Source organism: Brienomyrus brachyistius, chromosome 22, assembly GCF_023856365.1.
Source record: "Brienomyrus brachyistius isolate T26 chromosome 22, BBRACH_0.4, whole genome shotgun sequence".
NCBI classification, from domain to species: domain Eukaryota; kingdom Metazoa; phylum Chordata; class Actinopteri; order Osteoglossiformes; family Mormyridae; genus Brienomyrus; species Brienomyrus brachyistius.
The window spans coordinates 11,182,304-11,194,750 of NC_064554.1; the positions used below are offsets into that span (position 1 = coordinate 11,182,304).

At 54.2% G+C, this 12,447-nt stretch overlaps 1 protein-coding gene across 5 annotated transcripts in view; it reads right to left on the reverse strand.

Moving 5' to 3' along the window:
* LOC125718524 (voltage-dependent T-type calcium channel subunit alpha-1I-like) overlaps window positions 1-12,447 on the reverse strand; it is a 99,330-nt gene that overhangs the window by 48,226 nt on the left and 38,657 nt on the right. For all 5 annotated transcript variants that reach the window (XM_048992431.1, XM_048992428.1, XM_048992430.1 and 2 more), the window contains exons 3-5: window positions 10,263-10,374; window positions 8,581-8,714; window positions 654-751 (exon numbers count right to left, since the gene is read on the reverse strand). In XM_048992431.1, the coding sequence (XP_048848388.1) occupies window positions 654-751; window positions 8,581-8,714; window positions 10,263-10,374 (344 nt within the window). The remainder of the gene's footprint in view (window positions 1-653; window positions 752-8,580; window positions 8,715-10,262; window positions 10,375-12,447) is intronic.

Genomic DNA, 12,447 nt, shown 5'->3' on the forward strand with positions numbered 1-12,447 from the left:
TAGTGTTTGGACTATCTGTGCTATTCTGCACTGTCTCTATTGTTTAGTCTTCTGTGACTGAGTGTGGTTGTGTAACTAGCATCCTAATGCACCAGTTAGACAGGGCCGATGATCCAGGGGTACCGTTAGGGGGGGAGGAAGCTAACGAGGGGGGGCCTAAAACATTTGGAGAATTTAGATTGGACTGGGTTTGGGACCCGATACTGTATGCTTTCATGGGGCCCAAAATCTCTAGCAGTGCCCTGCTTGTCCTATGCAGGGTCGCGGGAGCCCAGAGGCAGGCAGTAACCCAGGGTGGGGTGCCAAGCTATAGCAGGAACTGCATGCACATGTAAATGGACCTGTTTGTACTGTACCAGGAGCGGACCAAAGAGCGTAGAATCAGCTCTGTCTCACTTTAATATAACTCTGAGAGGTATTTAGCTGTCTGGAACATTTTAACTGGTAATGGCTTTGAACTGTCCTCTGGGTTTTAAGCTGTCATCCCTGGGGAAGATGTGATTTTAGTTGTGGGAGGGAGGGGGGGGGGGGTGAATGACACCAGATTAGGTTGTAGCTCGGTGACAAGCCAGTGCGGCGTAGTTTCAGAGCTCAATGGAAGGACAGAGTACCAGGCTGAGGATGGGGGGGGGAGGGGGGTGGCGGAGACTCACTGGGGACACGGTTGATGGCTTTGAGCGGCCGGAGCACCCGCACGGTCCTGATGGCAGACAGGTTGATGTTCTGAAGGTCCAACGAATACTCCACCATCCTGCCGAGGAGAGAAAGGAGGTGAGAGCTGAAGCACACAGCCACTCCAGGGAGACACACGGAGAGAAAACACACTTAATCTACAGAAGACACATGCGTCATGAATCATGATCTGCAGAAAATCGCTGCTCAGACTCCGGCACGTGCGGCATCGTCACAGAGAGACAGAAAGAATCTGATACGCATGATCTCAGCTAGAGCATAGCCAATCCTTTAGTATTCATGCGAAATCTCATCTATCTTCTCATACCAGCGTAGAAACGGAGAAACAGGAGTCAGGTACATTTAAAATGCAACGGCATGTTCAGTGTGAGGCTGCCAGTTCAAAAGACGTGGTGGCTGAGATCTGAATCCGGCATGTGCTCCTTAAAGTGTGTCACCCAGAGCCCTCAGCCTTGCCCTCCCCTCTCTGAGCTCTATGGGCGTCGCACTGACCCAGCAATGTACCCCGTTCTGGTGAAATTGCATAAAATCTGGAGAAATCTCAATCTCCCTGAGACGTTTCTGGTCCTACATCAGTGTGGAAGGTGCCCCTAGTCCAGCACTGAAGACACCGGTCATGTTAAACTGATAACTCAGTCTGTGACTGAATTAAGATGTATGCTGCTGTCTGTTGCTAGGGCCCCATTAAGGTCTCAACCCTGCAGCAGGGAGGCAGGAGTGATCTGCAGAGCGTGAGTGTGAGAAGTGAGCCGGTGAGATGGCGATTTCCTCTTAAAGCCGCCAGCCAGCTCTGCTTCTCTGCCCGCAGAGCTCTGTGTAAAACACTCCGCTAGCTCATCTCCTCAGGGGAAGCTTTCAGCACTGCCCCACATACCCTCCCTCTGCGGCCAGTATTAGAAATTACCCCTGCGGACGCTACGTGTGCACGATGGCACTCGCTTACGCGAGTGGACTGCGCGCGACAGGAGCTGCACATGGTGCTACTCACCAAGACAGGTCGGGCTCTGCGCTTCTCTTCAGACTAATGTAAGGTCATTAATCAATGTTACCGCTAAACGATTCCTATAGGTGGCACTATAGCTCAGCACCCACAGAGTAGGGGTTTGAATCCCACCTTTGTTCTGCACTTACGTGTGCGTGCAGATTGTGTGTTATTCCTGTGTCATGTGGGTTTCTCTAGTCAGGCTAACTGGCCGTTGTCTGTGATTTTCTTGGTGGACTGGCATACCGTCCAGGGCATCCCCTGCCCTGTACCATGGTACGGACCGGCATACCGTCCGGGGCGTCCCCTGCCCTGTACCATGGTACGAACCGGCATACCGTCCGGGGCGTCCCCTGCCCTGTACCATGGTACGGACCGGCATACCGTCCGGGGCGTCCCCTGCCCTGTACCATGGTACGGACCGGCATACCGTCCGGGGCGTCCCCTGCCCTGTACCATGGTACGGACCGGCATACCGTCCGGGGCGTCCCCTGCCCTGTACCATGGTACGGACCGGCATACCGTCCGGGGCGTCCCCTGCCCTGTACCATGGTACGGACCGGCATACCGTCCGGGGCGTCCCCTGCCCTGTACCATGGTATGGACTGGCATACCGTCCCCTGCCTTGTTCCATTACCCCCCACAACCCCCCTGGATAGGTAGTGGGAAGATGGATGTTTTATTTGTGAGATAATTTCACTTTTTAATTTGCAAAAAGCCTTAGTTTCCAAGCCAATAATTTCCTCACAAAACTTTAATTTGTTACGACTGTTTTTTTGTGTGTGTTGATTCTGTTTCCTTATTGGAATGCCGCATTCAGATTTACAAGATAATTTGAAAAAGACTAGCAGGCTGTCCAGCTCCTAAAATGTGTCAGAAACCCGACGGTTACGGCAGCATCCACTGCAAGTGGCAGACGGCCGAGCCCGAGCCCACCTGAAACTGCACAGGTGTCCTTTTGCGGGAGAAGCAGGCAAGCGACGCACACTAACCCAAAAATATCCCACAGCACTTTCCTTCAGCACTTAATCGAGAGAACTGTCTCAAAGTCAGTGTAAATGTCACGTCTTCTGAACTCTGCTCAGAGAAACCAGTTCTGGCACTTTAGCCTTCAAAGAAAATTACACGACGGGGCCTCATTGGAATTCCGAAAGGAAAAATAGCATTTTCGGAATGATCATTATGCATAAGGAGCAGCTCCGTGTAAATGTGCGTACATATATAAATAAATATGAATCCGCGCACAAACAGCAAACCACCACAAAGCCTTCTGAGGCACAGACCCCAAAACAGAAACCTGGATGATACAGATTAACAAAAAAACAAAACTATACACAGAAAGCTCACTGACACACGCTAACGAACCAGTAAACCGAAAGCTCACTGACACACGCTAACTAACCAGTAAACAGAAAACTCACTGACACACACACATACTGTACACTTACACACAGAAACACAGACAGGCATACACACACACACACACACACACACACACACACATACAAGCACAGTAACTCAAAGGCAGACAGGCATGAAGGTGCGCAGTTGCTGCAACATTAGCCCCTAACGCCGCCTGCCAGGCTGCCGGACCATGCTCACTCTCACTCTCTTCTCTGGGAGGACTGGGCTACACAGAGCCTTCAAAATGCATGACAGTCGCCCCAACTGACCATACACTGCAGCAGGCAGCCAGGCTCGATTCAAGGCAGAGCTGCAGCAGAGGTGTCCCTGGGTATGACCCCCAGTGAGAGGACACACCGCGTGCCTGTAAACCGTGTGCCCATCAGCCGCATACCTGTCAGCCGCGTGCCTGTCAGCCACATGCCTGTCAGTCGCATGCCTGTCAGCTGAGTGCCTGTCAGCCGCATACATATCAGCTGTGTGCCTGACAGCTGTGTGCCTGTCAGTCGCATACCTATCAGCCGTGTGCCTGTCAGCTGTGCGCCTGTCAGCCGCATACCTGTCAGCTGTGTGCCTGTCAGCCGTGTGCCTATCAGCTGTGTACTTGTCAGTCACATACTTGTCAGCCGTGTGCCCATCAGCCGTTTGCCTGCCAGTCACGTGCCTGTCAGCTGTGTGCCTCTCAACCATGAGCCCTTCAGGTGTGTGCCCGTCATCCATATGCCTGTCAGCCATGTGCCTGTCAGCAAGTTCCCTATGTTGCGTGTTTGTCGCTCTGAGCTAGGGCACGCAGCGAGTGTAGCTTTCAGTCTAGCGTGATTTGGTGGGTTATGGAGGATGAAGAGGGCCAGAATGGTAAGAAGAGTGCCCCCTCTGGACTACAAACAACCACATTGTCCATCGCGATAATTAGTTCCCTTCCCATGACCATTGTTACAATCTCTCCTTTCTGTCTTCCCACTCTGCCTTCAGGAGGGGGGGCGCTGCAACTTCCCTGGGGTGCATGAGGCATGCAGAGGACACGGCTCTGTCTTCTAAAGCTTGCCTCATCACGATGGGGTGTTGATCCGTGTCAAATCAACGGGAGGAGAGGGAGCAGAATACATACGGGGAGAGGGGAGTGGGTTCTGTACTCACAGACGGCACTGTGAGGGGATTAACCCGCACTGGCCCCCCAAGGATGAGCCTTCACTAACATACACAGCGGCAGACGCAGTGACACCCGCACCCTGTCCCCAGCTATCCCTGTTATAGGGACACCTTGTCAAGCAGGAACAATGACCTCACTCTCACTGCCTATTCGAGTCACTGTTTTTTTTTTTCATTTTATCTGAGCCGGCACCTTGCATTCAGATACTGGTAGGTTTGAAAAGATGCCTGCAACAGTTGTAAACTTGGTTTAGGGTCCAATAAATCCTAGGAAGCCTCCATCCCCTGTGCAGAGCTCACTGCAGACGGTTATGGGGTCTTAATGCAGCTTCATAAGCCCCCCTCCCCAACCCACGTCTCAGATTCGACCCATAATGTGCCATGTGCAGCCAACCTGGGGGTGAAAGTCCAGCAGAGAGACGCGGGCCGGCCAGCTGGTGACCCCGTCTTGCATCCCTCTGAACGAAGGCACCCCGATCCTCCCCTGCCAGCCACGTGAATGCGCTTCGCCGGCTGCATACCCAAAACGGGGCCCAACTTGTGCTCAAGACCTAGTCCCCCTCCATCTCCATGGTAACAATAAGCCCAGGGGCCAAAGGTCTTTGAGATGAGCCTTGTTAGCCCTCCCCCAAGCTAAATTCCCCCATCATCTCACCCTCTAGCCTGGCTACGAGGGCAGAGCACACAGCAGAGACCTGCCGGTCACATGACCGAGAGGGAGGCTGGAGCGCTGATCCCACCTCTGCCTTCTGAGATGCATCGTCGATAGTTACAGTAGCTGTCCTGGGAGTTGCCTGCTTCCTGTGTGCATGCGATATGTGCTATTAGGGCATTTGTTAAGACTGACTCAAACAGGCGGACTGAATATCGCAAAGCCACATTCAACGTGCCCCCCAGGGAGATGGGGACACTGAGAGGCAAAAAGACTCAGGGCGCCGCGAGTCATTCGCCGGGCGTGTCGTTCATTATTTATAGGGCTTTCTCATGCAAATGTGCGTAAGTGTGCACAAACAGTGACACTGCACCCCAGAGTATGAAACCCGAATGTCTGTCGCCGTGAGGCACCATCGCTTAGCAACCCTCCCTTACAGGACCTGGAAATTTCTATAAAACACCATGCAGAGATCGCCGCAGCTGAACATTGCTGGCACAGAAGGCGAGGCAGACTTCAGCTAGCCATGATTTTAGCAGCAATTGAGGGGGGGTCAAACCTTTCAATCAATCATCCTCTTGTGCAAATAGTTTTCAATTTGTAATATAATGACTCCTGGAAGCCAGAAATAGGGTTGGCAAATATTTCCTGAAGGCAAGCAGTTACGCACACACAAGGACACACGCGCAAGGAGACGCACAGCGCACGCGAAGCCAAGAGGCAATCTGGAGAGCTGCGGAATAAGCACTCATTAAGATAAACGCCTTTCTGCTGTGATAATTCTTTGATTAAGGTGGCTAATTTTCCCGGCCTGGTGCTCAGACTCTGTGCCTCTTCTTGCAGAAAAGCCGTACACTGATTTTTCTGTCACAGAGAGAAAATGCAGCCGCCTCTCCCTCCAGCGGGTTTTTTTTTAGCATATTCTAGCGTACTCTTTGCTTGCTCCCACTCCTGCAGCTCGGCTAATTGCTGTTAACATCTGCCTGCAGGCTTGCTCCTCATTCTCGGAGCACCGGACGAGGCGGGGCGGCCCGTGTCTGCTCTGAAATGCCGGCCTTCCGGTTATTAGCGACCGCATTTGCTCCTGGATCCCTTTTCATGCCGCACACCTGCCCGACGTTCTGGTGATCCAAGGCGGCCGCCTGCTCCTGCTCAGTTCTCCTTCCAAGTCTGCTTTCCTGAAACGGAGGCGACAGCTGGCTGCGGGTAGCAGGCCGCCAGGATTGAGAGGGACGCCGACTGTTGCTGGGAGTTCTGGAACTTTCTATAGATCCGTTAGAAACCATCTTCGGCAAGCGTGGCTGGGGAGCACACAGTAAGAAGGGGACCAGGACAGGGAGGATGCGCTAAAGGGCCTCGTTTCCAACCAGACTCTGCCACCTGATCCCGGGCAGGTTCTGCTGGTAATGAACCTTCCTTCCATGACTTTGTGAAAAATGAAGGGGGAGGCAGCCCTGTTCCAGGTTGATAGCTGCTGTCAGAACACTGGCCGCTGGTGCACGGACTGCTGGCGCAAGGGCCGGTGGAGCATGGGCCACTGGAGTGTGGGCCGCTTAATATGGGGCACTGGAACGTAGTACAGTTAGTGTACAGGCTGCTAGTGTGCAGGCCGCTGGGGTATGGGGTGCTGGAGCATGGGCCGCTGTGTACCGGCCACTTGAGCATGGGCCACTGGAGCAAGGGGCACTGGACTATGGGTTCTTGTGTACGGGGCACTGGAGCGTGGGCAGCTGGAGCACGGGACACTGGAATGCGGGCTGCTGGAGTCTGGGTCACTGGAGCGCGGGCCGCTGGAGCACAGGGCACTTTAGCGTGGGTCGCTGTGTACTGGGCACTAGAGCACAGCCCATTGGAGCATGGGGCGCTGGACTGTGGACTGCTGTGTATGGGGCACTAGAGCGTGGGCCGCTGGAGGACGGTGCACTGGAGTGCGGGCTGCAAGAGTACGGGGCACTGGAGCACAGGCTGCTGGAACATGGGGCACTGAAGTGTGGGTCACTGATGCATGGGCTGCTGGAGCGTGGGCTGCTGGAGCAGGGGCACTGGAGCGCGGACCACTGGGGCACAGGGCACTGGAGCGTGGGTCACTGATGCATGGGCTGCTGGAGCGTGGGCTGCTGGAGCAGGGGCACTGGAGCGCGGACCACTGGGGCACAGGGCACTGGAGCGTGGGTCACTGATGCATGGGCTGCTGGAGCGTGGGCCGCTGGAGCAAGAGGCACTGGAGTGCAGGCTGCTGTGTACGGGGCACTGGCGCGTGGGCCGCTGGAGGACGGGGCACTGGAGTGCGGACTGCCGGAGCACGGGGCACTGGAGCGCAGGCTGCTGAAGTACGGGGCACTGAAGCGCAGGCTGCTGAAGCATGGGGCACTGAAGCGTGGGTCGCTGATGCATGGGCTTCTGGAGTGAGGGTCACTGGAGTGCGGGCTGCTGTGTACAGGGCACTAGAGTGTGGGCCGCTGGAGGACGGGGTACTGGAGCGCGGGCCGCTGGAGCACAGGGCACTGTAGCGTGGGTTGCTGTGTAATGGGCACTAAAGCACAGCCCACTGGAGCATGGGGTGCTGGACTATGGGCTGCTGTGTATGGGGCACTAGAGCATGGGCCGCTGGAGCAAGGGGCACTGGAGTGCAGGCTGCTGTGTACGGGGCACTGTAGCGTAGGCCGCTGGAGGACGGGGCACTGGAGTGCGGGCTGCTTGAGCACTGGGCACTGAAGCGTGGGTCACTGATGCATGGGCCGCTGGAGCAAGGGGCACTGGAGTGCAGGCTGCTGTGTATGGGGCACTAGAGCGTGGGCCGCTGGAGGACGGGGCACTGGAGCGTGGGTCACTGATGCATGGGCCACTGGAGCAAGGGGCACCGGACTGTGGGCTGCTGGAGTATGGGGCACTGGGGCACAGGCCACTGGAGGATGGGGCACTGGGGCACAGGCCACTGGAGCGTGGGTTGCTGATGCATGGGCTTCTGGAGCACAGGCCACTGCTGCATGCATAATTAAGTCTTTGTAATGGGGGCCAGGTCGCCATGACAGCAGCGGGATGAGACCCTGCCCAGCTACTGTGCAAATTTCTGTGGTTATTTCTGGATGTCTATTGTATCCTCAGTCAGTGCAGCCAACACTCATCACCATAAAGCTCTACACCACGGCTCATCCCATGCAGATGGTCCTCAGTGGACCAGATCCACCTGATGACTGTGCTTCCCAAATGTCTCTAACGCTCCGTTACACGGTTTGAAGGATGCCTGACTCCTTGCAAAACACTGAACCCCACTTATCTTAAATAATTCCATATTCATCAATAATGTAATTGCAATCAACTACGATCTGATTCACAACAACGCCTTCGAAATGTTGCAGAAAACAAACCCCAAAGCCACCATAAAAATACCGCATTAAATAGGGAATCAGGAGTGCAGGGAAGTCATTCCCAGTGTATGGTTCATGTTTGTGGGGCTGCTAGATGTCAGTGACATTAGCAACACTAAAGCGTGACGTATGTTTAGAGCTTAGCGGCAGACGCTTGCTCCACCTCTGTAAGTCACTGCTGGATATCTACAGAGCTCAAAGATGAGGGGAAAGATGCAATCAGGAGGCAAAACGACAACAACAAAAAAAAACAAAGCAAAATGTCAGGAGGGCCTTTCTGACAGCTAGCGATACGACGCCCTGCCTGGGAGGCTTCTCTCGTCATCTCTCACCCTGCCATGACGATGAAGAAGTCCAGTCTGTTCCACGTGTCCCCCAGGTAGCAGCGCTGGCCGAAGATCCCGAGCGCCACCATCTTTATCACCATCTCCAGTGCGAAGAAGATGTAGATGAAGGCGTCGAAAGCCTGCGGCCAGGGAGAAGGACAGGTCAGTGGCCACCGGCCCATAATTACGCAGAGATGTGCCTGTTTTATTAGCGGGCTGCCTAGTGCGTACTCTGCACCGGCAAACCACGCCCAGGCCTTAAGAACAAATCAGTGTTCCCCATGGCTACAGCTGCCTTGACAACGGGCTGGTCAGTGAACCGACTGGTCTGAGGTCAAGGGGGAAAGATCCCTTTGAAATCGGGCTCCTGGAAACGAAGAATTTAGCTGAGCCGAGTGTTTCCTGGTATCGTTAATGGTGGTGTATTAATCCCAGCTCTCTCTCTCTCTCTCTTCTGAAAAGCGCTGCCATCACAGGCTGGAATGTGACGTCTCACTGCTATCCTTCCTGACAGTGTCTTACATCTTTGGGCAAGAATAAAACCTGCTTTAAAGGAAGACACTCTGTACATTAGGAGGTGAATTAAGAGAAGCAGTCTGTCTGGTCAGTGATTTGCTGTTTTCAAACTGCCCTCTGAACCTCCTTTGCTGGTGTGTGGGCTGCACTGGCCACCCAGCAAACCAGGCTTTTTCCTGGGGAGGGGTGGGCAGCAAAATGTATTGTGTGTGCCACCGCCCCACCCAGGTTGGCCAGATTTACTGTGGAGGAGCGGACGGACGGATGGATGGATGGATGAATGGATGGAGATCTACAGTACAGAGTAAGAGACTTCTCTGGTGGCCTTTCTGGTGTGGGGGCGATGCTGCCTGTGCCCAGAGGATCACATGACATGGGGACGATCCCTCACCCGCCGAGCAGAGCAGGGGTGGGGGTCAGCTTGTTGGAATCCTTCTGTGTCTCTCTAACAGAAGTGAAGAGCTTTCTGGAATGGGGGCCTTTCTGCATGAGAGCACTGCCAACCCTTCACAGCGATTTTAAACATCCCGGGGGGGGGGCAAGACCTACAAATCTAAACGCTGTGGGGTCAGCGGCCCTGGCACAGCCGTCACGAGATGAGGAGCGAGCTTAAAAAAGGATGACGGGACCACGTGTGTGTTTACTGTCAGGCTATACGGGGGGGACAGGCTCGCACACACCCTCGGCCTCCCGCCTCCCACGCCGGCGGGGGATCGAGGCTGCTGCCAATTAAATGCCTATGGATGGTGTGGAGATTTTCTCAGCGGCTGGATCCTGTCCAGTCAGCATTCCCACCACTGGATGCCCCTGATGCAAATTCCCTTGCTTAAGAACGAAACAGCTCAGCAAACAGATTTACACATTGGCAGAGGATTAAGCAGAACCGGATCCAGTAATGGGAGATTCGGCAGGGGGACAGGACATCTAGGGCGGGACGGAAGCCATGAACAGACACTGCTTGCATGAACAGTTCATAATCAATATTTACAGCGACATCTCATCGCCGGAGACAGAGGGAGGCTCTGAGAGAGGCTGCGAGGATGAAAAGCGGAGGGATGACAGGGACACGAAAGAAGGAAAGACACAGCGAAACGTTTTGTGACTTCGAGCAAGAGAACAAAAGGTGCAGTGATGGAGGGAGATGGAGGGTTTGAGCAGGTGGGGACACTTGCCTGCAGGACCTGGCAGCGGTCGGAGGAGCAGTCGATGTTCTCGCAGGGCTGGTACATGCCCAGGGTGACGCAGTTCAGCAGGATCACCATGATGCTGATGCGCTCGAACCACGTGGCGGGCGGCCGGTCAAGGAAGAAGCCTGGATCTCACAGGGACATTCTCACACTGCTCAATGGGGGCTACACCCACAGCTCCTCGTGAAACCATTAATCAATCAGCTCGTTCGTTAATCAGCTGGCCTGTGCAGTGATTACACATTTTACATAAACACAGGGTTAAGTTGAGCTTGTTACCCCACGCTCTGCAAATCCTTATCCAGCCCTCTCCCCCCCCCCAAAACAAATACATCCCTTCTTCTACAGAGAATAGACAGGTTTCTGTATAAATCTCCCCAGTGGCCACAGTAATCAGCAGCTGCCCCTGGACACTGTAAGTGATGGATGGACCAGGCTGAGCCCCCGGCCCTTGGGAGATAAATGGCTCGCAGCTGGAGTGGAGCCCTCGAAGCAGGCAGGGTACGGGGCACCTTGGTTGCCCCTGTCACCCCCGGCATCTCCCTGCTCCCGCGCTCACCCCACCTCCGCCTTGTGGGGTAATTAATATGTTTGGACATATTTAGAGCGCTCCTTTCTGGGGGCGTCCTAAGGGCCGCTCACACAGAGAGTGGGCTCTGAATCTGGGTCGTTTTCACCCCATCCTCTGGGGACATTATCTTATACCCAAGGGACGCGTAACCATTAATGGGTGCGGCCCTGATGGAGTGTTCCAGTAAGCAGAAAAAGCAGGAACAACCCCCACCACCCTTTCGAAGTCAGCGCCACCCAGAGGAAAGCATAGTACTGGTTGAAATGGCCAGCCTGTCCTTGGGTCTCAGATGGACAGTCTCATCGGGACACTGGGGACCCACAGAAAATGTGCCGCTCGAGTCTTCCTCGACGCTGAGGGACTGACGCATTTCCCATAATGCACATGTGCAGTATCCTTCAAAACGCATCAGATGCGTCGTGGTCGCAGGGAACCGACTGGTGCAGGAAACACTGCGGGGCAGGGCACACAGAGTGAATTAGGGAGGGGGTCAGCATGCCGTCTGCGTAGGTGGGTCCCGGGGGGCTCTTCCAGTCATGTTCCAATTAGCCGTCCGCTAAGTGGGAGGGAGGGGGGGCGCTAAGCAGACCATGTGAGGGATTGCGGGATAATTGCTTTAGTGGAGTAATTAAGACCTGCGATGGCAGGAAATCAGAGGTCCCTGTGGACTTTCGGCAGGGGGGGGGGGGGGGGTCTCTCTTGAGCACTGCAGGCAGGGAAGATGGGCCGTGATCCCACGTGGTGTGACACAAGTTGACCAGGCGTCCAGAAAAAAAAAAAGACAAATCAATCAGGATGCAGTGGCAGTGATAATAAGTCAAGCGGGCGACGCTCGCTCTAACTGCACTGTGTGGCGGTGATCTACTGACTGAGGTGTGTAATGACTGTCAGCGGGCAGCCAGCCTGGAGAATGAGCACGATGCCCAGGGTGTGTGACACATTCGGGCAGAGGCTCCGCCCACACCCATGGCCACACCCATTTTGTGATGGCCCCCAGTGCTTTTCCAGTCTGTTCTGTCACTCACATCACCTATATTCTTACATCAAAATGCTTTAGGACCCATCCAGTTTATTTTCCTGTAGCTGTATAACACGGTGGTATCTTCGATACGGTCACCAGTGGTGCAGCCAGAAATGAAACTGCAGGGCCAGAATAAAAGTGGGTGGGGCCACACAATCCAGTACAGCTCAGTACCATTTACTCTACATCACCGACGCCAAGGAGTTCCGCTGTGCCTCTGCATGCTGTGTCACCATACTGACATCCTTCAGCGGCCATTAAAATCAAACCAATCCGCTCTGTTTAGTTTCTGCAACACGACATTTTATACAGAATCTGAACAAGCACTTCGCAGCAGGTGTAGGGACGACGAAAAGAACTTTACACACAGCAACTGTAAAGAGTATTAAGCAGCAAAGCTAAGCTATGTTATATAATTAATCTGCAACGTACAGCCATAGTAAATGGTCTGCATTTATATAGCGCTTTTCTACTCCTACGAGTAACTCAAAGCGCTTTACATTTTATGCCTCACATTCACCCATTCATACACACATTCATACACCGGTGGCAGAGGCCGCCATGCAAGGTGCCAACCT